The 22966-nt window shown below is 52.1% G+C and overlaps 4 protein-coding genes across 6 annotated transcripts; all 4 read left to right on the top strand.

Annotated features, from left to right (window-relative positions):
* The first annotated feature begins 2378 nt into the window (after positions 1 to 2378).
* LOC146544818 (feather keratin 1-like) lies at positions 2379 to 7557 on the top strand. Of its 3 annotated transcripts, none has more exons than XM_085219954.1 (2): positions 2379 to 2458; positions 2662 to 3034. In XM_085219954.1, exons 1-2 carry the CDS (start codon positions 2388 to 2390, stop codon positions 3032 to 3034), a joined length of 444 nt encoding a protein of 147 aa, XP_085076080.1. In that variant the 5' UTR covers positions 2379 to 2387. The 3 variants fall into 3 exon arrangements, with proteins under 3 accessions (XP_085076080.1, XP_085076079.1, XP_085076081.1); XM_085219953.1 differs by lacking the exon at positions 2379 to 2458 and adding an exon at positions 7494 to 7557 and having other exon boundaries at positions 2732 to 2988; XM_085219955.1 differs by lacking the exons at positions 2379 to 2458; positions 2662 to 3034 and adding exons at positions 6911 to 7034; positions 7241 to 7557.
* Positions 7558 to 11645: 4088 nt separating this feature from the next.
* Positions 11646 to 11948, top strand: LOC146544817 (feather keratin 1-like). Its single transcript, XM_085219956.1, has one exon. The coding sequence runs from the start codon at positions 11646 to 11648 to the stop codon at positions 11946 to 11948; it is 303 nt and encodes a 100-aa protein (XP_085076082.1).
* Positions 11949 to 15737: 3789 nt separating this feature from the next.
* Positions 15738 to 16382, top strand: LOC146544816 (feather keratin 1-like). The gene is made up of 2 exons (XM_085219952.1): positions 15738 to 15852; positions 16060 to 16382. Exons 1-2 carry the CDS (start codon positions 15738 to 15740, stop codon positions 16380 to 16382), a joined length of 438 nt encoding a protein of 145 aa, XP_085076078.1.
* A 2297-nt stretch (positions 16383 to 18679) lies between these two features.
* Positions 18680 to 19328, top strand: LOC146544815 (feather keratin 1-like). The gene is made up of 2 exons (XM_085219951.1): positions 18680 to 18800; positions 19012 to 19328. The coding sequence occupies exons 1-2, from the start codon at positions 18686 to 18688 to the stop codon at positions 19326 to 19328; spliced, it is 432 nt and encodes a 143-aa protein (XP_085076077.1). The 5' UTR covers positions 18680 to 18685.
* The last annotated feature ends 3638 nt before the right edge of the window (positions 19329 to 22966 follow it).

Genomic DNA, 22966 nt, shown 5'->3' with positions numbered 1-22966 from the left:
CAGGGTCAACTGCTCCTCCCTACTTACTGCAATCCACAAACTTCTTACATGCTGCGCAACCGAGCCCCGCATCCAGACCACTCAGTACAACATAGAACAGAACAGACTCAGAAATGGAGCTCTGGAGAATCCCACAGCCGACTGGACACCTGCCTGATGTAACCACATTGGAAAAAAGCATGGGAGTTGGACTTTGGGGCCAACAGTTCACTCAACACATCGTGTATTTGTCTAGAGATGTGCTGGGCGTTATCACCAGAGGGATACGGAGTCAAACAGCATGAAAATCTTTGCTCAAGTTCATAGACATTATACCCACTAGGTTCGCTTCTTGAACTAAATGGTTGATGCTCTCATAAAAGAATGTGCCATCGTCTACAGAGCAGGGTACCTCGAATGCCCAGACCAGGCTTCCACGGCTCTTTGGAACTGCCAGCTCCTCTAACAACACACACACAAACCACACCGCACAAGTGCCAAGCCATGACCTCACTGTCAACACTGCTCATCTTCTGTGCTCTGGCCACTACTTCCGCGTGCCGTGACACGAAGGTGCAACATCGCTCCTTTGGCTTCCAATGCACTCACTTGAAAGGTGCCGCCGCTGCAAAATGGGCACGTCCTCAAGAAAAGGATGCAGAAAGACAGACTTGCTGGAAAAACAACTCATACCACATAACGCACAATTCCACGGGATGGAAGATCAGCTTGCATCCCAGACAAGAGATCCTTAACACTCCGCTTAGGGGGAAACATCAGGAACTTGCCTCCAACTACACTTGGTGCCCTCCATCACAAGGCTCTGGGCCCAGGCCTTCAGCCAGCTGCTGTCAGTCCACCTCGCTCTCCACTTGTCTCACCCATGCTGGTTCAGCTTCTAGATGAGCGCACCATGGGAGACCAGCTTAAATCAGACAATCACACAATCACACAGTGGTGGAGGTTTGGAGGAGAACTTAACCACTATCCCTTCTGTGGGCTGATGCAGCCCCAAAGAGCGTGCTGACCAGGGCCCTGTCCAGGCAGGCCTGCTATGCCACCGAAGATGAAGAATACACAAGATGAATGGGCAGCATGTTCCAGGGTTTCACAACCATCTGAGTGAAGAATTTCTTCCACACATCTACACCAAATGTCTCCTCTTTCTGTTAAAATGTCCTACTGCAAGCAGACTGTGTAAAAAGTTCTTCTCCTCCTACTTGTAAGCTCCTTCAATTCCTGAATGGCTACAGTGAGGTCTCCATGGAGCCAACTCTTCTCCAGGCTGAACAAGTCCAACTCCATCAGCATTTCTTCACAGCAGATGCATTCCAGCCCTTTGATCTCCTTTGTGGCCCTTCTCTGGACCCACTCTGCACAGCTCCCTCTGCATTCCTGGGTGACACCCAGCAGGCCTCACACACTTCGCCACATCCAGTTGCACCGCCCCTCTCTGTACTTGGCTCCATCTTCCTCAGAAATTGAAGTACTGCTCACCTCAGCAGCAAGGCACAAAGCACTCACCTCAGCTGAACGAGGGCATGCCTTGCACTCCTCAGCTGTGCCCTTGACCTCATGGCCTGGAGAGGCTCATGACTGCATGCCCGTCATGTAGCCCATGATTCTAATTTCTCTATGGAATCTCCAAATCCTTCTTGTAACTATCAAAGCCTACACACAGAAATAATAACTTCAGCCACTGACACTCAACTCAACAAGGATCCCACAAGCTCTGCTTCAGCCTTCCACACCAACACACTCCCCTTCAGCTCAGGGCTTGCTACCTCTCAACCAGGCCTGAGAGGTCTGCATCCTGCTCACACAGACAGCGCTCCTCAGCCTCAATCTGCTCCTATCCCAATGACAGACAATGGATAGCTGAAACTACTGAAACAAAAGATGCAGTAACCCCATTCCCAAATAAAGTCTTAAAAGCACAATGGGAACCAGGATGTCAGTGCAGCACACCCAGTGGGAAATAGAAGGGCAAAGTACATGGAAACAAAATTGGGATGAAGGCAGTCAGTCAGAAAATAGGATGCAAGCAATAAAGTCTCATGCCAAAAGCACCCAAGAAGCCCAGAGTGGCCTTGCTAGGGTGCAAGGAAATGGGGTCCCTACCACAAAACGCAGTCAGAAGCCATGCAAAACAAGTGCTGTGCCTGACCTCATTCCTTGTACTACACCTCTCCAAATGCTTTAGATGCATCTTCCAACTATCCTGAGACATGCTTTCTGTATAAATCCACCAAAACACTCACTCTCACTAAAAAACTGCTGACAGGGTCACAGGAGAAAATCCACAACACAAGGAAATGAAAGGGGAGTGTAGTGAGAAGGCAAACACTCCCCACCTCATGACAGACCAGGCTCTGGCATGCAACAGCAGCTCACTGCACAATGCAGCCATGCGCAGAGGCTCTCTCCAAGCCCTCAGGCACTCACACAGCAGCATAAAAGCCGGCCCTTGTCTCACTCCCTCACACCACTCTCCTGACTCCTTCTCCTCTGCAAACCTCCAGGTGAGCCTGCATCCTTCTGCCCTCCTTCTCCCACCGCACCTGGCCCAGCTCTCCACAACCCCTCTGCCCCCAGCATCAGTAGCCTTCCTGCTTCCCCACGGCCACACTGCCCACAGCTCCACATCACGCCAACCCACTCCCTGGGATACCCACACCACTGCTTCTCTCCCCACTCAACACCATCTACTTACACAACATCTTCTCTTCCAGAGACCCTCCACCCCACAGCCATGTCCTGCTACGACCTCTGCCGCCCCTGCAGTGGGGGACCCACCCCGCTGGCTAACAGCTGCAACGAGCCCTGTGTCAGGCAGTGCCAGGACTCCCAGGTCGTCATCCAGCCTCCCGCCGTGCTGGTCACCCTGCCGGGACCCATCCTCAGCTCCTTCCCCCAGAACACCGCCGTCGGATCCTCCTCATCAGCTGCCGTGGGCAGCGCCCTCAGCGCCCAGGGAGTGGCCATCTCCTCCGGCGGCTTCGGCTTCGGAGGCCTGGGCTGCTTCAACGGCGGCAGAGCCCGCTACCCCTGCTAAGGGCCTGCGCCCACACCCTCACACCAACCACCTGCACCCTGCAAGGCGCCTCACGCACTGACCTCACGTCTCTGTGTCACCTATGGCCCAAGGGCTCACCAGCCATGGCTCCTCTTTTCATGGCAGAAAACAAGCAAGCAGGGAACAGCCTCAGACCATGCTGCCTGGGAACATGTGTGCAGTAACTTTCTTCTTTCTTTGCAGCTTAAATTGTGCTCTTTCCACTTGGCGATCACCAAGTGGATCCTTCCTTTCCGTGTCTTTTCCTCAATAAAGATCTCATGCATGCCAGCTTCAGATTCCTCCTCTCCATTCCTCCGCGTGATGCCCCTTCCACTTCATCCACTACAAAGACACGGCATTAGAAACCGTCATGTCTGCTACAAGAGGGCTCCGAGACCTCCTCTTGCAACCATGTCACTCACAAGAGCTTTGGTAGCTAGCACATAGCCTTCGTGACAAGAACTTATCAACGCCTACACTAATAAATTCTTGGCCACTTTGAGGCCCTTCTGCCCATGCTCGCTCGTACAACTTCTCTGGCTCAGCACACACTCCATTTCTTCTCTTCCCAGGCAGGATTCTCTCATGGTTACAACAAACATGGTCACAGAATCATTTCTCTTACCAGTATTTTCTTTACCTCCTATAGTACAATGGCCCTACTCAAGCCCAGTCAGGAATTGCAGCCTGTCCATAATCGATTCCAGTCCCTTCACGCAGGCTCTTAATGAAGATACCAAACAGCATTGGCTTCACTTTCCACTCTTGGCCTATACAGCTAGGAACTCACCACATCTGGACTCCGGGCCACTCGCCTCAGACCAACAGACCCCTGCGTTCAGACACTTTGAAGGACACCTCAGTGCAAACTTACCTCAGCAGACTGCTCACAGTTTGCCTACCAGCATGTCATGGGAGGAAGCCTCAAAGCCTTTCCTAAAGGCAAACTCATCAACTGGCACTGCACCTCCCCCGGATCAAAGATGGTCGCTTCCGCCTTGAAGAAACTCAGCTGGGGGTGTATATCCAGGCTCTCCATTCCCACCATTTCTTAGCCAATCTGTGTTTGGCAGTACTTTCCGGGAGGATTTCCTTCACCTCCTTCCCACTGACTAACGTCAGGCCAACCAGCCTGTGCTTCCTCACACCTTCGCTCCTCATTTCCGTCATCTTTCTAAGACAATTGATATCAGCATGGCCGACACATCAGACACTACCAATTCATGGGTGCAACCAAACAGGTCCTTCGACTTACGTAGAATCTCCCTGTTTCCCTCAAAGCAAAGCACTCTTTTCCTCTAAGACAATCTGGAAAACAATCTCTTCACCAGGGACAGGACAACCAATGAATTTAGCCTTCGGGATGCAAATCTCATCACTGCCACCTCAGGTCTGCAGCCCAGGACAGACTGCGCCCACGGAGCTCCCCGAGGAAACTGCCAAATCCTCTTGATGAACAACAAACGCAGGGCAGGAAAATAGCCGTGCTCCTTGACACTCAACCCAAGCACCCTGTTGCACCAGGCTGCACTTCCTGACAGACCCACTCACACTCTGCCTCTCCTCATCCTCACCGCTCATCCCACATCTCACCAACCAGCCCAGCAGACCCCCATCTAGCAAACCAAAGCATCTGCACCAAAATCCATTCCGCGAATGTGGGAGCCCCAGAAAATGGCATTATAATGCAGTGGCCAGTGCCACCATTTGGCAACCATGGCAGGACTCCTGACACCACAGAGCTTGCTAGCACTGAACCAGCTGTGACAGGACAGCATCCTGCTCTCACAAACAGCCCTCTCCCGCCTGCTTGGAAACCTCCAAAAAGGGCCCCACACAGGCACGGCACAAAACACGCAGCCTCCTTTCTCCAGCTACAGCCTTCCAACATCAAGAGGCATCCAGCCAGCCACGCAGCACACCCACTGGGGAAGACAAGAGCTAAAGGCTGGCTAACCAGCTGCAACGAGCTCCGGGAGGGAACAAATGCAGTGGGATCAGACAGTACCCAAGGATGTTGGAAGGGACCCCCAGGGATAACTGAGTCCAACTCATGCTTCAACAACGCACTCCTTAAAAATTAAATGCTACATCTGAAGGCATTGCCCAATGTTTCTTGAAATCCAGCAGCCATAGTGCTTCTGCACTGACTTCGGAAGCCTGTTTCATGCCACTGCCCTCTGGTGCACAACCACATTTGAAAAAAGCCGTGGAGTTGGACTTGTGACGCAACGGTTCACTCAACGCTTTCTGTCTTTGCCTATATATATGTGCTAGACATTGTCTCCAGAAGCATATGGAGAAAAACCAATGAAAATCTTTGCAGAAGTCCTTAGAATGTAGGTCTATTAGGATCCCTTGCTGAACTAGATGGGTAATCAGCTCATGAAAACAAATGCCAACTTCTCCGATCTGGGATACCCTGAATGGCCAGACCAGGTTTCCACGGCTGCTTGGAATTGGGAACTCCTCTAACAACAAAGGCACAAACCAGATTGCACAAGTGCCGAGCCGTGACCTCGCTGACTCCTGTTCTGTGCTTTGGACACAGAATCTTCCGCATACTCAAACACAAACATGCCAAATCCCTCCTCTGCCCTCCAGTATTCGCACCTGGAACATACCGCCAGTGCCAAATGGACACGTCCTCAAGGACGCAAAAAGGCAGAATTGCTGGAAGAACAACACATAACTGATGACAAGCAACACTACGGGATGCAAGAGTAGCACGCAGTATTGAGAGGAGATCCTTAAAAGTCCACAGGAAAGCATGAGGAACCTGGCCTTGAATGCCCCCAGGGTTCAGGAACGCACAAGTTCACTGGGCAGCCTGTGCCAGGACTTCACCAGTATCCGAGTCAAGAATTTCTTCCTTACTTACTTAGTTCAGATAACAAAATTTCTACTCTTCCCATTAAAATGTCCTACTGCAATCAGACCCTGTAAAAAGTTGCTTCCCCTCCTGCATGTAAGCTCCCTTCAAGTACTGCAAGGCCACACTCACATCTCCCTGGAGCCAACTCTTCTCCAGGCTGAACAAGTCCAACTTCCATCAGCCTTTCTTCACACTAAATGGACTCCAGCCATTTGATCTCCTTTGTGGCCCTCCTCCGAACCCACTCCGCACAGCTCCCTCTGCATTCCTGGGTGACACCCAGCAGGCCTCACACACCTAGGCACATCCAGTTGAACAGCCCCTCTTTCTACTTTCTTCCGTCTTCTCCAGAAGATGTCATGAAGTGGCTCATGGCTGCATCACCCATTAACACACAACGGTCCAGGAAAGGACCCCAAAATCTCAACTCCACAAATTGCCCTCCTCTCTCTAAATATACTAAAACCACCTTGCATGGTCCAACGCTTGTGAAACAACACAAGACAGGCTGCCTCCATTCTCCAGAACACAGTTTTCAAAGCAAAAGGGGAACCAACATGTTGACACAACACACCCAATGCACAAGACAACGACTAAGCTCAAGGAAAGCAAATTAAGTCGAAGGCAGGCAGGGAGCGCAGCGCAGTGCAACTAGCAGCGTCTCAAGCCAAACGCACCTGGGAATCACAGAACAGCCCTCTAAGGATGCCTGGAATGGGGTCTGCACCTCACAAAGTGGCCACAAACACGACTGCATGAGTAGCACACGATGGCATCACTGAGGAGACCACATCACTCCTGCAGAGCTTTGGACAAGCCTACCAACACCTGCCACGAGATGCGCCTTCCTCAACACTCCAGTCACACCCAAAGATGCCGACAGGGTCAAAGGATCAAATCCACAACACAAGGAAATGAAAAGGAAGTGTTGTGGGAAGACAATGACACCCCACCTCATGACTTCTCTGGGTTGGGCATGCAACTGCAGCGTTCTGCACAGTGCTACCATGCGCAGAGGCTCCCTCCAGGCCCTCAGGCACTCACACAGCAGCATAAAAGCCGGCCCTGTGCCTCGCTCCCTCACACCACTCTCCTGTCGTCTTCTGCTCTGTGCTCTTCCAGGTGAGCTGCACCCCCAGCTGCCTTCTTTGGCCACCCCACCTGGCTTTGCTCTCCATTCCCCTCTGACCACAAACTCTGCAGCCTTTCCACCTCTTCTGTCATGCTCCCCATAATCCCAAACCATACCTCCCTGCCGCTTGGGAACGGAACAGCATTGCTTCCCATACCCTCAACTCCCTCCACTCACCCAACACCCTTTCTTTCAGGTACCCTCCACCCCAAAGCCATGTCCTGCTACGACCTCTGCCGCCCCTGCGGACCCACCCCGCTGGCTAACAGCTGCAACGAGCCCTGTGTCAGGCAGTGCCAGGACTCCCAGGTCGTCATCCAGCCCTCCACCGTGGTGGTCACCCTGCCGGGACCCATCCTCAGCTCCTTCCCCCAGAACACCGCCGTCGGATCCTCCTCATCAGCTGCCGTGGGCAGCGCCCTCAACGCCCAGGGAGTGGCCATCTCCTCCGGCGGCTTCGGCTTCGGAGGCCTGGGCTGCTTCAACGGCGGCAGAGCCCGCTACCCCTGCTAAGGGCCTGCGCCCACACCCTCACACCAACCACCTGCACCCTGCAAGGCGCCTCACGCACTGACCTCACGTCTCTGTGCCACCTATGGCCCAAGAGCTCACCAGCCATGGCTCCTCTTTTCATGGAATGAAACAGAGAAGGATGGAACAACTTCAGACCATGCTGCTTGGAAACATGAGTGCAGTAACTTTCTTCTTTCTTTGCAGCTTAAATTGTGCTCTTTCCACTTGGCGATCACCAAGTGGATCCTTTCTTTTCGTGTGTTTCTCTCAATAAAGATCTTATGCATGTCAGCCTCAGATTCCTCTTCTTCATTCCTTCGCATAATGTCCCTTCCACTTCACCCATTACAAAGACACGGCACGCAAACCGTCATGTCTGCTACAAGAGGGCCCCAGACCTCCTCTTGTCACACACAAGAGCTTTGGTGCCTAGCAGATGGCCTTCATCACATTATAAGTTATATATACTCCTACACTGATGCAGTCTTGGCCCTCAAAGGGCTCTTCTGCCTCTGCTCTCTCATACAACATCTCTCCGTCAGTGCACACTTGATTCCTTTTCCTCCCAGGCAAGATTTTCTCCTATTTACAACAAATATGGTCACAGAATCTTTCCTTCATCAGTATCGTCTTGATTTCTTGATTTCACTACAGCGGCCCCGCTCAAGCCCAGGCAGGAACAGCAGGCTGTCCACAGTCAGGTCCACTCCCCGTGCCCAGGCTTTTAGTGAAGACACTGAACGTCCTTCTGTTCACTTCCCTTTCATTCGCTTCCCAGTCTTGGCCTCTACAACTCTGAACTCACCACTTCAGGACTCCGTGTCACTCGTCTCAGACCACCAGACCTCTACATTAAGCCACTATTAAGAGCACCTCGGCCTCCCCTCAGTCTCCACTTGATAGAACAAACCATGCAACCTGAGTTCCTCCAGACTCTACACCATCTTTGTAGTCCTCCTTTGGAAACTACTCAATAGTTTCACATCCTTTTTGTGTTGTTGAAGTCAAAGCTAAACACAAGGTTTGAGGTGAAGATGGAGCAGCACAAAGCAGAGCGGGACAGGCCCTTCCCTGTTTCAATTCCAGTGCAGGGCTCAATGCACCCCAGGCTACAGTCAGCCCTGTTGGCTGCCAGGGCACACTGCTGACTCAGATTCATCTGGCCATCAGCCACAACCTCAAGACCGCTTGGGCTGGAGCTGCTTTTCACTCTCTCCTACCCAAATCCTCAAATGGCCAGGGCATTCTGGAATCAGGTGCAGAATCCAGCACGTCCTCTTCTTCAACTTCAGGCCATTGGTGACGGCCCAGCCTGCTGGTCTCTCAACAGTTCTCTCCAAGGCCTCCCTATTCCTGACAGGGTCAACTGCTCCTCCCTACTTACTGCAATCCACAAACTTCTTACATGCTGCGCAACCGAGCCCCGCATCCAGACCACTCAGTACAACATAGAACAGAACAGACTCAGAAATGGAGCTCTGGAGAATCCCACAGCCGACTGGACACCTGCCTGATGTAACCACATTGGAAAAAAGCATGGGAGTTGGACTTTGGGGCCAACAGTTCACTCAACACATCGTGTATTTGTCTAGAGATGTGCTGGGCGTTATCACCAGAGGGATACGGAGTCAAACAGCATGAAAATCTTTGCTCAAGTTCATAGACATTATACCCACTAGGTTCGCTTCTTGAACTAAATGGTTGATGCTCTCATAAAAGAATGTGCCATCGTCTACAGAGCAGGGTACCTCGAATGCCCAGACCAGGCTTCCACGGCTCTTTGGAACTGCCAGCTCCTCTAACAACACACACACAAACCGCACCGCACAAGTGCCAAGCCATGACCTCACTGTCAACACTGCTCATCTTCTGTGCTCTGGCCACTACTTCCGCGTGCCGTGACACGAAGGTGCAACATCGCTCCTTTGGCTTCCAATGCACTCACTTGAAAGGTGCCGCCGCTGCAAAATGGGCACGTCCTCAAGAAAAGGATGCAGAAAGACAGACTTGCTGGAAAAACAACTCATACCACATAACGCACAATTCCACGGGATGGAAGATCAGCTTGCATCCCAGACAAGAGATCCTTAACACTCCGCTTAGGGGGAAACATCAGGAACTTGCCTCCAACTACACTTGGTGCCCTCCATCACAAGGCTCTGGGCCCAGGCCTTCAGCCAGCTGCTGTCAGTCCACCTCGCTCTCCACTTGTCTCACCCATGCTGGTTCAGCTTCTAGATGAGCGCACCATGGGAGACCAGCTTAAATCAGACAATCACACAATCACACAGCGGTGGAGGTTTGGAGGAGAACTTAACCACCATCCCTTCTGTGGGTTGATGCAGCCCCAAAGAGCGTGCTGACCAGGGCCCTGTCCAGGCAGGCCTGCTATGCCACCGAAGATGAAGAATCCACAAGATGAATGGGCAGCATGTTCCAGGGTTTCACAACCATCCGAGTCAAGAATTTCTTCCACACATCTACACCAAATGTCTCTTCTTTCTGTTAAAATGTCCTACTGCAAGCAGACTGTGTAAAAAGTTCTTCTCCTCCTACTTGTAAGCTCCTTCAATTCCTGAATGGCTACAGTGAGGTCTCCATGGAGCCAACTCTTCTCCAGGCTGAACAAGTCCAACTCCATCAGCATTTCTTCACAGCAGATGCATTCCAGCCCTTTGATCTCCTTTGTGGCCCTTCTCTGGACCCACTCTGCACAGCTCCCTCTGCATTCCTGGGTGACACCCAGCAGGCCTCACACACTTCGCCACATCCAGTTGCACCGCCCCTCTCTGTACTTGGCTCCATCTTCCTCAGAAATTGAAGTACTGCTCACCTCAGCAGCAAGGCACAAAGCACTCACCTCAGCTGAACGAGGGCATGCCTTGCACTCCTCAGCTGTGCCCTTGACCTCATGGCCTGGAGAGGCTCATGACTGCATGCCCGTCATGTAGCCCATGATTCTAATTTCTCTATGGAATCTCCAAATCCTTCTTGTAACTATCAAAGCCTACACACAGAAATAATAACTTCAGCCACTGACACTCAACTCAACAAGGATCCCACAAGCTCTGCTTCAGCCTTCCACACCAACACACTCCCCTTCAGCTCAGGGCTTGCTACCTCTCAACCAGGCCTGAGAGGTCTGCATCCTGCTCACACAGACAGCGCTCCTCAGCCTCAATCTGCTCCTATCCCAATGACAGACAATGGATAGCTGAAACTACTGAAACAAAAGATGCAGTAACCCCATTCCCAAATAAAGTCTTAAAAGCACAATGGGAACCAGGATGTCAGTGCAGCACACCCAGTGGGAAATAGAAGGGCAAAGTACATGGAAACAAAATTGGGATGAAGGCAGTCAGTCAGAAAATAGGATGCAAGCAATAAAGTCTCATGCCAAAAGCACCCAAGAAGCCCAGAGTGGCCTTGCTAGGGTGCAAGGAAATGGGGTCCCTACCACAAAACGCAGTCAGAAGCCATGCAAAACAAGTGCTGTGCCTGACCTCATTCCTTGTACTACACCTCTCCAAATGCTTTAGATGCATCTTCCAACTATCCTGAGACATGCTTTCTGTATAAATCCACCAAAACACTCACTCTCACTAAAAAACTGCTGACAGGGTCACAGGAGAAAATCCACAACACAAGGAAATGAAAGGGGAGTGTAGTGAGAAGGCAAACACTCCCCACCTCATGACAGACCAGGCTCTGGCATGCAACAGCAGCTCACTGCACAATGCAGCCATGCGCAGAGGCTCTCTCCAAGCCCTCAGGCACTCACACAGCAGCATAAAAGCCGGCCCTTGTCTCACTCCCTCACACCACTCTCCTGACTCCTTCTCCTCTGCAAACCTCCAGGTGAGCCTGCATCCTTCTGCCCTCCTTCTCCCACCGCACCTGGCCCAGCTCTCCACAACCCCTCTGCCCCCAGCATCAGTAGCCTTCCTGCTTCCCCACGGCCACACTGCCCACAGCTCCACATCACGCCAACCCACTCCCTGGGATACCCACACCACTGCTTCTCTCCCCACTCAACACCATCTACTTACACAACATCTTCTCTTCCAGAGACCCTCCACCCCACAGCCATGTCCTGCTACGACCTCTGCCGCCCCTGCAGTGGGGGACCCACCCCGCTGGCTAACAGCTGCAACGAGCCCTGTGTCAGGCAGTGCCAGGACTCCCAGGTCGTCATCCAGCCTCCCGCCGTGCTGGTCACCCTGCCGGGACCCATCCTCAGCTCCTTCCCCCAGAACACCGCCGTCGGATCCTCCTCATCCGCTGCCGTGGGCAGCGCCCTCAACGCCCAGGGAGTGGCCATCTCCTCCGGCGGCTTCGGCTTCGGAGGCCTGGGCTGCTTCAACGGCGGCAGAGCCCGCTACCCCTGCTAAGGGCCTGCGCCCACACCCTCACACCAACCACCTGCACCCTGCAAGGCGCCTCACGCACTGACCTCACGTCTCTGTGTCACCTATGGCCCAAGGGCTCACCAGCCATGGCTCCTCTTTTCATGGCAGAAAACAAGCAAGCAGGGAACAGCCTCAGACCATGCTGCCTGGGAACATGTGTGCAGTAACTTTCTTCTTTCTTTGCAGCTGAAATTGTGCTCTTTCCACTTGGCGATCACCAAGTGGATCCTTCCTTTCCGTGTCTTTTCCTCAATAAAGATCTCATGCATGCCAGCTTCAGATTCCTCCTCTCCATTCCTCCGCGTGATGCCCCTTCCACTTCATCCACTACAAAGACACGGCATTAGAAACCGTCATGTCTGCTACAAGAGGGCTCCGAGACCTCCTCTTGCAACCATGTCACTCACAAGAGCTTTGGTAGCTAGCACATAGCCTTCGTGACAAGAACTTATCAACGCCTACACTAATAAATTCTTGGCCACTTTGAGGCCCTTCTGCCCATGCTCGCTCGTACAACTTCTCTGGCTCAGCACACACTCCATTTCTTCTCTTCCCAGGCAGGATTCTCTCATGGTTACAACAAACATGGTCACAGAATCATTTCTCTTACCAGTATTTTCTTTACCTCCTATAGTACAATGGCCCTACTCAAGCCCAGTCAGGAATTGCAGCCTGTCCATAATCGATTCCAGTCCCTTCACGCAGGCTCTTAATGAAGATACCAAACAGCATTGGCTTCACTTTCCACTCTTGGCCTATACAGCTAGGAACTCACCACATCTGGACTCCGGGCCACTCGCCTCAGACCAACAGACCCCTGCGTTCAGACACTTTGAAGGACACCTCAGTGCAAACTTACCTCAGCAGACTGCTCACAGTTTGCCTACCAGCATGTCATGGGAGGAAGCCTCAAAGCCTTTCCTAAAGGCAAACTCATCAACTGGCACTGCACCTCCCCCGGATCAAAGATGGTCGCTTCCGCCTTGAAGAAACTCAGCTGGGGGTGTATATCCAGGCTCTCCATTCCCACCATTTCTTAGCCAATCTGTGTTTGGCAGTACTTTCCGGGAGGATTTCCTTCACCTCCTTCCCACTGACTAACGTCAGGCCAACCAGCCTGTGCTTCCTCACACCTTCGCTCCTCATTTCCGTCATCTTTCTAAGACAATTGATATCAGCATGGCCGACACATCAGACACTACCAATTCATGGGTGCAACCAAACAGGTCCTTCGACTTACGTAGAATCTCCCTGTTTCCCTCAAAGCAAAGCACTCTTTTCCTCTAAGACAATCTGGAAAACAATCTCTTCACCAGGGACAGGACAACCAATGAATTTAGCCTTCGGGATGCAAATCTCATCACTGCCACCTCAGGTCTGCAGCCCAGGACAGACTGCGCCCACGGAGCTCCCCGAGGAAACTGCCAAATCCTCTTGATGAACAACAAACGCAGGGCAGGAAAATAGCCGTGCTCCTTGACACTCAACCCAAGCACCCTGTTGCACCAGGCTGCACTTCCTGACAGACCCACTCACACTCTGCCTCTCCTCATCCTCACCGCTCATCCCACATCTCACCAACCAGCCCAGCAGACCCCCATCTAGCAAACCAAAGCATCTGCACCAAAATCCATTCCGCGAATGTGGGAGCCCCAGAAAATGGCATTATAATGCAGTGGCCAGTGCCACCATTTGGCAACCATGGCAGGACTCCTGACACCACAGAGCTTGCTAGCACTGAACCAGCTGTGACAGGACAGCATCCTGCTCTCACAAACAGCCCTCTCCCGCCTGCTTGGAAACCTCCAAAAAGGGCCCCACACAGGCACGGCACAAAACACGCAGCCTCCTTTCTCCAGCTACAGCCTTCCAACATCAAGAGGCATCCAGCCAGCCACGCAGCACACCCACTGGGGAAGACAAGAGCTAAAGGCTGGCTAACCAGCTGCAACGAGCTCCGGGAGGGAACAAATGCAGTGGGATCAGACAGTACCCAAGGATGTTGGAAGGGACCCCCAGGGATAACTGAGTCCAACTCATGCTTCAACAACGCACTCCTTAAAAATTAAATGCTACATCTGAAGGCATTGCCCAATGTTTCTTGAAATCCAGCAGCCATAGTGCTTCTGCACTGACTTCGGAAGCCTGTTTCATGCCACTGCCCTCTGGTGCACAACCACATTTGAAAAAAGCCGTGGAGTTGGACTTGTGACGCAACGGTTCACTCAACGCTTTCTGTCTTTGCCTATATATATGTGCTAGACATTGTCTCCAGAAGCATATGGAGAAAAACCAATGAAAATCTTTGCAGAAGTCCTTAGAATGTAGGTCTATTAGGATCCCTTGCTGAACTAGATGGGTAATCAGCTCATGAAAACAAATGCCAACTTCTCCGATCTGGGATACCCTGAATGGCCAGACCAGGTTTCCACGGCTGCTTGGAATTGGGAACTCCTCTAACAACAAAGGCACAAACCAGATTGCACAAGTGCCGAGCCGTGACCTCGCTAACTCCTGTTCTGTGCTTTCGACACAGAATCTTCCGCATACTCAAACACAAACATGCCAAATCCCTCCTCTGCCCTCCAGTATTCGCACCTGGAACATACCGCCAGTGCCAAATGGACACGTCCTCAAGGACGCAAAAAGGCAGAATTGCTGGAAGAACAACACATAACTGATGACAAGCAACACTACGGGATGCAAGAGTAGCACGCAGTATTGAGAGGAGATCCTTAAAAGTCCACAGGAAAGCATGAGGAACCTGGCCTTGAATGCCCCCAGGGTTCAGGAACGCACAAGTTCACTGGGCAGCCTGTGCCAGGACTTCACCAGTATCCGAGTCAAGAATTTCTTCCTTACTTACTTAGTTCAGATAACAAAATTTCTACTCTTCCCATTAAAATGTCCTACTGCAATCAGACCCTGTAAAAAGTTGCTTCCCCTCCTGCATGTAAGCTCCCTTCAAGTACTGCAAGGCCACACTCACATCTCCCTGGAGCCAACTCTTCTCCAGGCTGAACAAGTCCAACTTCCATCAGCCTTTCTTCACACTAAATGGACTCCAGCCATTTGATCTCCTTTGTGGCCCTCCTCCGAACCCACTCCGCACAGCTCCCTCTGCATTCCTGGGTGACACTCAGCAGGCCTCACACACCTAGGCACATCCAGTTGAACAGCCCCTCTTTCTACTTTCTTCCGTCTTCTCCAGAAGATGTCATGAAGTGGCTCATGGCTGCATCACCCATTAACACACAAAGGTCCAGGAAAGGACCCCTCCTTTCTCCAGAACACAGTTTTCAAAGCAAAAGGGGAACCAACATGTTGACACAACACACCCAATGCACAAGACAACAACTAAGCTCAAGGAAAGCAAATTAAGTCGAAGGCAGGCAGGGAGCGCAGCGCAGTGCAACTAGCACTGTCTCAAGCCAAACGCACCTGGGAATCACAGAACAGCCCTCTAAGGATGCCTGGAATGGGGTCGGCACCTCACAAAGTGGCCACAAACACGACTGCATGAGTAGCACACGATGGCATCACTGAGGAGACCACATCACTCCTGCAAAGCTTTGGACAAGCCTACCAACACCTGCCATGAGATGCGCCTTCCTCAACACTCCAGTCACACCCAAAGATGCCGACAGGGTCAAAGGATCAAATCCACAACACAAGGAAATGAAAAGGAAGTGTTGTGGGAAGACAATGACACCCCACCTCATGACTTCTCTGGGTTGGGCATGCAACAGCAGCATTCTGCACAGTGCTGCCATGCGCAGAGGCTCTCTCCAAGCCCTCAGGCACTCACACAGCAGCATAAAAGCCAGCCCTGTGCCTTGCTCCCTCACACCACTCTCCTGTCGTCTTCTGCTCTGTGCTCTTCCAGGTGAGCTGCACCCCCCGCTGCCCTCCTTTGGCCACCCCACCTGGCTTTGCTCGCCCTTCCCCTCTGACCACAAAGTCTGCAGCCTTTCCACCTCTTCTGTCATGCTCCCCACAACACCAAACCATACCTCCCTGCCGCTTGGGAACGGAACAGCATTGCTTCCCATACCATCAACTCCCTCCACTCACCCAACACCCTTTCTTTCAGGTACCCTCCACCCCACAGCCATGTCCTGCTACGACCTCTGCCGCCCCTGCAGTGGGGGACCCACCCCGCTGGCTAACAGCTGCAACGAGCCCTGTGTCAGGCAGTGCCAGGACTCCCAAGTCGTCATCCAGCCCTCCACCGTGGTGGTCACCCTGCCGGGACCCATCCTCAGCTCCTTCCCCCAGAACACCGCCGTCGGATCCTCCTCATCAGCTGCCGTGGGCAGCGCCCTCAACGCCCAGGGAGTGGCCATCTCCTCCGGCGGCTTCGGCTTCGGAGGCCTGGGCTGCTTCAACGGCGGCAGAGCCCGCTACCCCTGCTAAGGGCCGGCGCCCACACCCTCACACCAAACACCTGCACCCTGCAAGGCGCCTCACGCACTCAGGAGGCACCTCTGTGCCACCCATGGCCCAAGGGCTCACCAGCCATGACTCCTCTTTTCATGGAATGAAACAGAGAAGGATGGAACAACTTCAGACCATGCTGCCTGGGAACATGTGTGCAGTAACTTTCTTCTGCCTTTGCACTTCAAATTGTGCTCTTTCCACTTGGCGATCACCAAGTGGATCCTTCCTTTTCATGTGTTTCTCTCAATAAAGAACTCATGCATGTCATCTTCAGATTTCTCCTCTCCATTCCTTTGATTAATGCTCTTTCCACTTCAACCAATACAAAGACATGGCTCTAGAAAGGAACGTGTTGGGTCCAAATGGGCCCCACGACCTCCTCTCGGTGCCATGTCTCTTACAAGAGCATCGCTGGCTTGCAGATGGCATTCTTCTCATCACATATTATCTACACTTGTACAAACAAAGTCAGATAGTACCACTGCACTGCCCAAGCCCACTCAGGAATAGCAGGCTGTCCACAGTCAGGTCCAGTCTCATCACCCAGGCTTTTTATGAAGATACTCAACAGCACTGGCCTCACTCCCCAGGCTTGGACGAAACTACTACGAACTCACCACATCAGGACTCTGTGTCACTCACCTCAGACCACCAGACCCCTGCCTTCAGCCACTTTATAGACCACCTCAGCATCCGTTAACCTGTAAAGATCACTGAGAGTTTGCCTATGAGCACACCCTGGGAGGAAACATCAAGGCCTTTTGTAAAGGCAAACTCACTGCACCCTCTTATGCGCAAAGCTGGTCACTTCAGTGTAGAAAAACACAGGTAGTTTGCCCTTTTGTGCTTTCTATTCCCACCACTTCTTAGCCAGTCTCAGTCAATCCCGTGACAGTTATCCACATTGAGCACTCCCCATCATGTTCTTCTTCCTCTTGCATCTGCAAAAACACATTCCCGGATTTGCTCTTCACTTGCCCAGCAGCACAGGTCACTTAAACAAATATCTCCTTTGCCACTCTTCCTTCTTCCATCTCCTTCAAGACAGCAGGGCTACGAGCTCTGTCCCGCACATCAGAAGCCCCTCCCAGGCACTGTGACCTTTCTAAAACAAATGATGTCACCCTTGCAAGGACATCTCATGGCTCCCTCATCGTTCATGCATAGAACCAGGCCCATCTCACAGCCTTTGGGCACGTCCACCCTACTTCTCTTCATCTCCTTTGGCAACAAGCACTGTTCACCTCAGCAGCAAGACACAAAGCACTCACCTCAGCTGAATGGCGGCATGAGATATGGTTTAGTGGCTCGTGGTAGCAATGGTGGTGGGAGGACAGTTGGACTAGATGATCTTGTAGGTCCTTTCCAACCCTTGGATTCTATGCTTCTACGATTCTACATCCTGCATCCTTCAGCCATGTCCTTGACCACGTGGCCTGGAGCAGCTCATGGCTGCATCCCCATGTAGCATGGATGCTTCCAGTTTCCCTATGGAATCTTCAAATCCTCATGGAAACCATCAAAGGCCATGCCTTTGAGAAACTCAATTTTCATTGAGGTCAACTGACATTCAACTCAACAATGATCTCATAGCGTCTGCTTCAGCCTTCCACTCCAACATCCTCCCGTTCTGCTCAGGGTTTGCTACCTCTCAACGAGGCCTGAGAGGACTGTGTCCTGCCCTCACAAACAGCCCTCCTCTGCCTAAATAAGCTACAATCCCCACACAGAGCCCTAAGCTGAAACTAGAGCACAGAACACCCAGGAAAACAGTTCGCAAATAAAACCTTGATAGCAAAAAGGGAACCAATCAGCTGTCAAGGCAGCACACCCAATGGGAAAGAGAAGGGCAAAGCACATGGAAAGGGAAATGGGATGAAAGCAAGCAGGGAGCAAAAGCAACACAAGTAATAGGGTCTCATGCCAGACACGCTTGGGAAGCCCACAGCAGACTGACAAAGATGCTGTGAAATGGGATCCTCACCACTCAGTGCAGACACAAACCACCCAACATCAATGCTACCCAGTGACCGCACTCCTGAGACAACAACTCTCCCATGCCTTAGATGCATCTTCCAACCACCATCATGAGACACACCTTCCATATAAATCCCACAGAATACTCATTTTCCCTTAAAAATTGCCGACAAGGTCAAAGGATCAAATCCACAACACAAGGAAATGAAAAGGGAGAGCTGTGGGAAGACAATGACACATCCCCACCTCATGTCTGGCATGGTTCTGGAACGCAAGAGCTGCTCACTGCATACAATGCTGCCATGCGCAGAGGCTCTCTCCAAGCCCTCAGGCACTCACACAGCAGCATAAAAGCCGGCCCTGTGCCTCGCTCCCTCACACCACTCTCCTGCTGCCTTCTGCTCTGTGCTCTTCCAGGTGAGCCTGCAGCCCCCACTGACCTCCTTTGGCCACCCCACCTGACCAAATTCTCCATACTGCCCCTGCTCAAACCTCCGCAGCCCTTCTACCTCCTCTCTGTCATGCTCCCCACAACCCTAAACCAGGCCAACCTGCTGCCTTGGTACCCAACGGCATTGCTTCCCTCCCCCCTCAACATCCTCTCTTTTCTCAACATTCCCTCTTCCAGGGACCCTCCACCCCACAGCCATGTCCTGCTACGACCTCTGCCGCCCCTGCGGACCCACCCCACTGGCTAACAGCTGCAACGAGCCCTGTGTCAGGCAGTGCCAGGACTCCCAGGTCGTCATCCAGCCCTCCACCGTGGTGGTCACCCTGCCGGGACCCATCCTCAGCTCCTTCCCCCAGAACACCGCCGTCGGATCCTCCTCATCAGCTGCCGTGGGCAGCGCCCTCGACGCCCAGGGAGTGGCCATCTCCTCCGGCGGCTTCGGCTTCGGAGGCCTGGGCTGCTTCAATGGCGGCAGAGCCCGCTACCCCTGCTAAGGGCCTGCGCCCACACCCTCACACCAACCACCTGCACCCTGCAAGGTGCCTCACGCACTGACCTCACGTCTCTGTGTCACCTATGGCCCAAGGGCTCACCAGCCATGACTCCTCTTTTCATGGCAGAAAACAAGCAAGCAGGGAACAGCCTCAGACCATGCTGCCTGGGAACATGAGCGCAGTAACTTCCTTCTGTCTTTGCAGCTTAAATTGTGCTCTTTCCACTTGGCGATCACCAAGTGGATCCTTCCTTTCCGTGTCTTTTCCTCAATAAAGATCTCATGCATGCCAGCTTCAGATTCCTCCTCTCCATTCCTCCGCGTGATGCCCCTTCCACTTCATCCACTACAAAGACACGGCATTAGAAACCGTCATGTCTGCTACAAGAGGGCTCCGAGACCTCCTCTTGCAACCATGTCACTCACAAGAGCTTTGGTAGCTAGCACATAGCCTTCGTGACATAAGAACTTATCAACGCCTACACTAATAAATTCTTGGCCACTTTGAGGCCCTTCTGCCCATGCTCGCTCGTACAACTTCTCTGGCTCAGCACACACTCCATTTCTTCTCTTCCCAGGCAGGATTCTCTCATGGTTACAACAAACATGGTCACAGAATCATTTCTCTTACCAGTATTTTCTTTACCTCCTATAGTACAATGGCCCTACTCAAGCCCAGTCAGGAATTGCAGCCTGTCCATAATCGATTCCAGTCCCTTCACGCAGGCTCTTAATGAAGATACCAAACAGCATTGGCTTCACTTTCCACTCTTGGCCTATACAGCTAGGAACTCACCACATCTGGACTCCGGGCCACTCGCCTCAGACCAACAGACCCCTGCGTTCAGACACTTTGAAGGACACCTCAGTGCAAACTTACCTCAGCAGACTGCTCACAGTTTGCCTACCAGCATGTCATGGGAGGAAGCCTCAAAGCCTTTCCTAAAGGCAAACTCATCAACTGGCACTGCACCTCCCCCGGATCAAAGATGGTCGCTTCCGCCTTGAAGAAACTCAGCTGGGGGTGTATATCCAGGCTCTCCATTCCCACCATTTCTTAGCCAATCTGTGTTTGGCAGTACTTTCCGGGAGGATTTCCTTCACCTCCTTCCCACTGACTAACGTCAGGCCAACCAGCCTGTGCTTCCTCACACCTTCGCTCCTCATTTCCGTCATCTTTCTAAGACAATTGATATCAGCATGGCCGACACATCAGACACTACCAATTCATGGGTGCAACCAAACAGGTCCTTCGACTTACGTAGAATCTCCCTGTTTCCCTCAAAGCAAAGCACTCTTTTCCTCTAAGACAATCTGGAAAACAATCTCTTCACCAGGGACAGGACAACCAATGAATTTAGCCTTCGGGATGCAAATCTCATCACTGCCACCTCAGGTCTGCAGCCCAGGACAGACTGCGCCCACGGAGCTCCCCGAGGAAACTGCCAAATCCTCTTGATGAACAACAAACGCAGGGCAGGAAAATAGCCGTGCTCCTTGACACTCAACCCAAGCACCCTGTTGCACCAGGCTGCACTTCCTGACAGACCCACTCACACTCTGCCTCTCCTCATCCTCACCGCTCATCCCACATCTCACCAACCAGCCCAGCAGACCCCCATCTAGCAAACCAAAGCATCTGCACCAAAATCCATTCCGCGAATGTGGGAGCCCCAGAAAATGGCATTATAATGCAGTGGCCAGTGCCACCATTTGGCAACCATGGCAGGACTCCTGACACCACAGAGCTTGCTAGCACTGAACCAGCTGTGACAGGACAGCATCCTGCTCTCACAAACAGCCCTCTCCTGCCTGCTTGGAAACCTCCAAAAAGGGCCCCACACAGGCACGGCACAAAACACGCAGCCTCCTTTCTCCAGCTACAGCCTTCCAACATCAAGAGGCATCCAGCCAGCCACGCAGCACACCCACTGGGGAAGACAAGAGCTAAAGGCTGGCTAACCAGCTGCAACGAGCTCCGGGAGGGAACAAATGCAGTGGGATCAGACAGTACCCAAGGATGTTGGAAGGGACCCCCAGGGATAACTGAGTCCAACTCATGCTTCAACAACGCACTCCTTAAAAATTAAATGCTACATCTGAAGGCATTGCCCAATGTTTCTTGAAATCCAGCAGCCATAGTGCTTCTGCACTGACTTCGGAAGCCTGTTTCATGCCACTGCCCTCTGGTGCACAACCACATTTGAAAAAAGCCGTGGAGTTGGACTTGTGAGCCAACGGTTCACTCAACGCTTTCTGTCTTTGCCTATATATATGTGCTAGACATTGTCTCCAGAAGCATATGGAGAAAAACCAATGAAAATCTTTGCAGAAGTCCTTAGAATGTAGGTCTATTAGGATCCCTTGCTGAACTAGATGGGTAATCAGCTCATGAAAACAAATGCCAACTTCTCCGATCTGGGATACCCTGAATGGCCAGACCAGGTTTCCACGGCTGCTTGGAATTGGGAACTCCTCTAACAACAAAGGCACAAACCAGATTGCACAAGTGCCGAGCCGTGACCTCGCTAACTCCTGTTCTGTGCTTTCGACACAGAATCTTCCGCATACTCAAACACAAACATGCCAAATCCCTCCTCTGCCCTCCAGTATTCGCACCTGGAACATACCGCCAGTGCCAAATGGACACGTCCTCAAGGACGCAAAAAGGCAGAATTGCTGGAAGAACAACACATAACTGATGACAAGCAACACTACGGGATGCAAGAGTAGCACGCAGTATTGAGAGGAGATCCTTAAAAGTCCACAGGAAAGCATGAGGAACCTGGCCTTGAATGCCCCCAGGGTTCAGGAACGCACAAGTTCACTGGGCAGCCTGTGCCAGGACTTCACCAGTATCCGAGTCAAGAATTTCTTCCTTACTTACTTAGTTCAGATAACAAAATTTCTACTCTTCCCATTAAAATGTCCTACTGCAATCAGACCCTGTAAAAAGTTGCTTCCCCTCCTGCATGTAAGCTCCCTTCAAGTACTGCAAGGCCACACTCACATCTCCCTGGAGCCAACTCTTCTCCAGGCTGAACAAGTCCAACTTCCATCAGCCTTTCTTCACACTAAATGGACTCCAGCCATTTGATCTCCTTTGTGGCCCTCCTCCGAACCCACTCCGCACAGCTCCCTCTGCATTCCTGGGTGACACTCAGCAGGCCTCACACACCTAGGCACATCCAGTTGAACAGCCCCTCTTTCTACTTTCTTCCGTCTTCTCCAGAAGATGTCATGAAGTGGCTCATGGCTGCATCACCCATTAACACACAAAGGTCCAGGAAAGGACCCCTCCTTTCTCCAGAACACAGTTTTCAAAGCAAAAGGGGAACCAACATGTTGACACAACACACCCAATGCACAAGACAACGACTAAGCTCAAGGAAAGCAAATTAAGTCGAAGGCAGGCAGGGAGCGCAGCGCAGTGCAACTAGCAGCGTCTCAAGCCAAACGCACCTGGGAATCACAGAACAGCCCTCTAAGGATGCCTGGAATGGGGTCGGCACCTCACAAAGTGGCCACAAACACGACTGCATGAGTAGCACACGATGGCATCACTGAGGAGACCACATCACTCCTGCAAAGCTTTGGACAAGCCTACCAACACCTGCCATGAGATGCGCCTTCCTCAAC

The sequence above is a fragment of the Meleagris gallopavo genome, chromosome 3, assembly GCF_905368555.1.
Source record: "Meleagris gallopavo chromosome 3, MGAL_WU_HG_1.1, whole genome shotgun sequence".
NCBI lineage: Eukaryota > Metazoa > Chordata > Aves > Galliformes > Phasianidae > Meleagris > Meleagris gallopavo.
The sequence above is the reverse complement of the archived record's forward strand: the minus strand, read 5'-3'. Positions and strand labels throughout refer to the sequence as shown.

Bases quoted from the DNA above. Each gene is read 5' to 3' on its own strand.
- LOC146544818 (XM_085219954.1), top strand. From the start codon at position 2,388: ATGCGCAGAGGCTCTCTCCAAGCCCTCAGGCACTCACACAGCAGCATA. The intron at 2,459-2,661 runs CTCACACCACTC...CCCACACCACTG, and splicing joins GCCGGCCCTTGTCTCACTCC to CTTCTCTCCCCACTCAACAC.
- LOC146544817 (XM_085219956.1), top strand. From the start codon at position 11,646: ATGTCCTGCTACGACCTCTGCCGCCCCTGCAGTGGGGGACCCACCCCG.
- LOC146544816 (XM_085219952.1), top strand. From the start codon at position 15,738: ATGCGCAGAGGCTCTCTCCAAGCCCTCAGGCACTCACACAGCAGCATA. The intron at 15,853-16,059 runs GTGAGCTGCACC...CCTTTCTTTCAG, and splicing joins TCTGCTCTGTGCTCTTCCAG to GTACCCTCCACCCCACAGCC.
- LOC146544815 (XM_085219951.1), top strand. From the start codon at position 18,686: ATGCGCAGAGGCTCTCTCCAAGCCCTCAGGCACTCACACAGCAGCATA. The intron at 18,801-19,011 runs GTGAGCCTGCAG...TCCCTCTTCCAG, and splicing joins TCTGCTCTGTGCTCTTCCAG to GGACCCTCCACCCCACAGCC.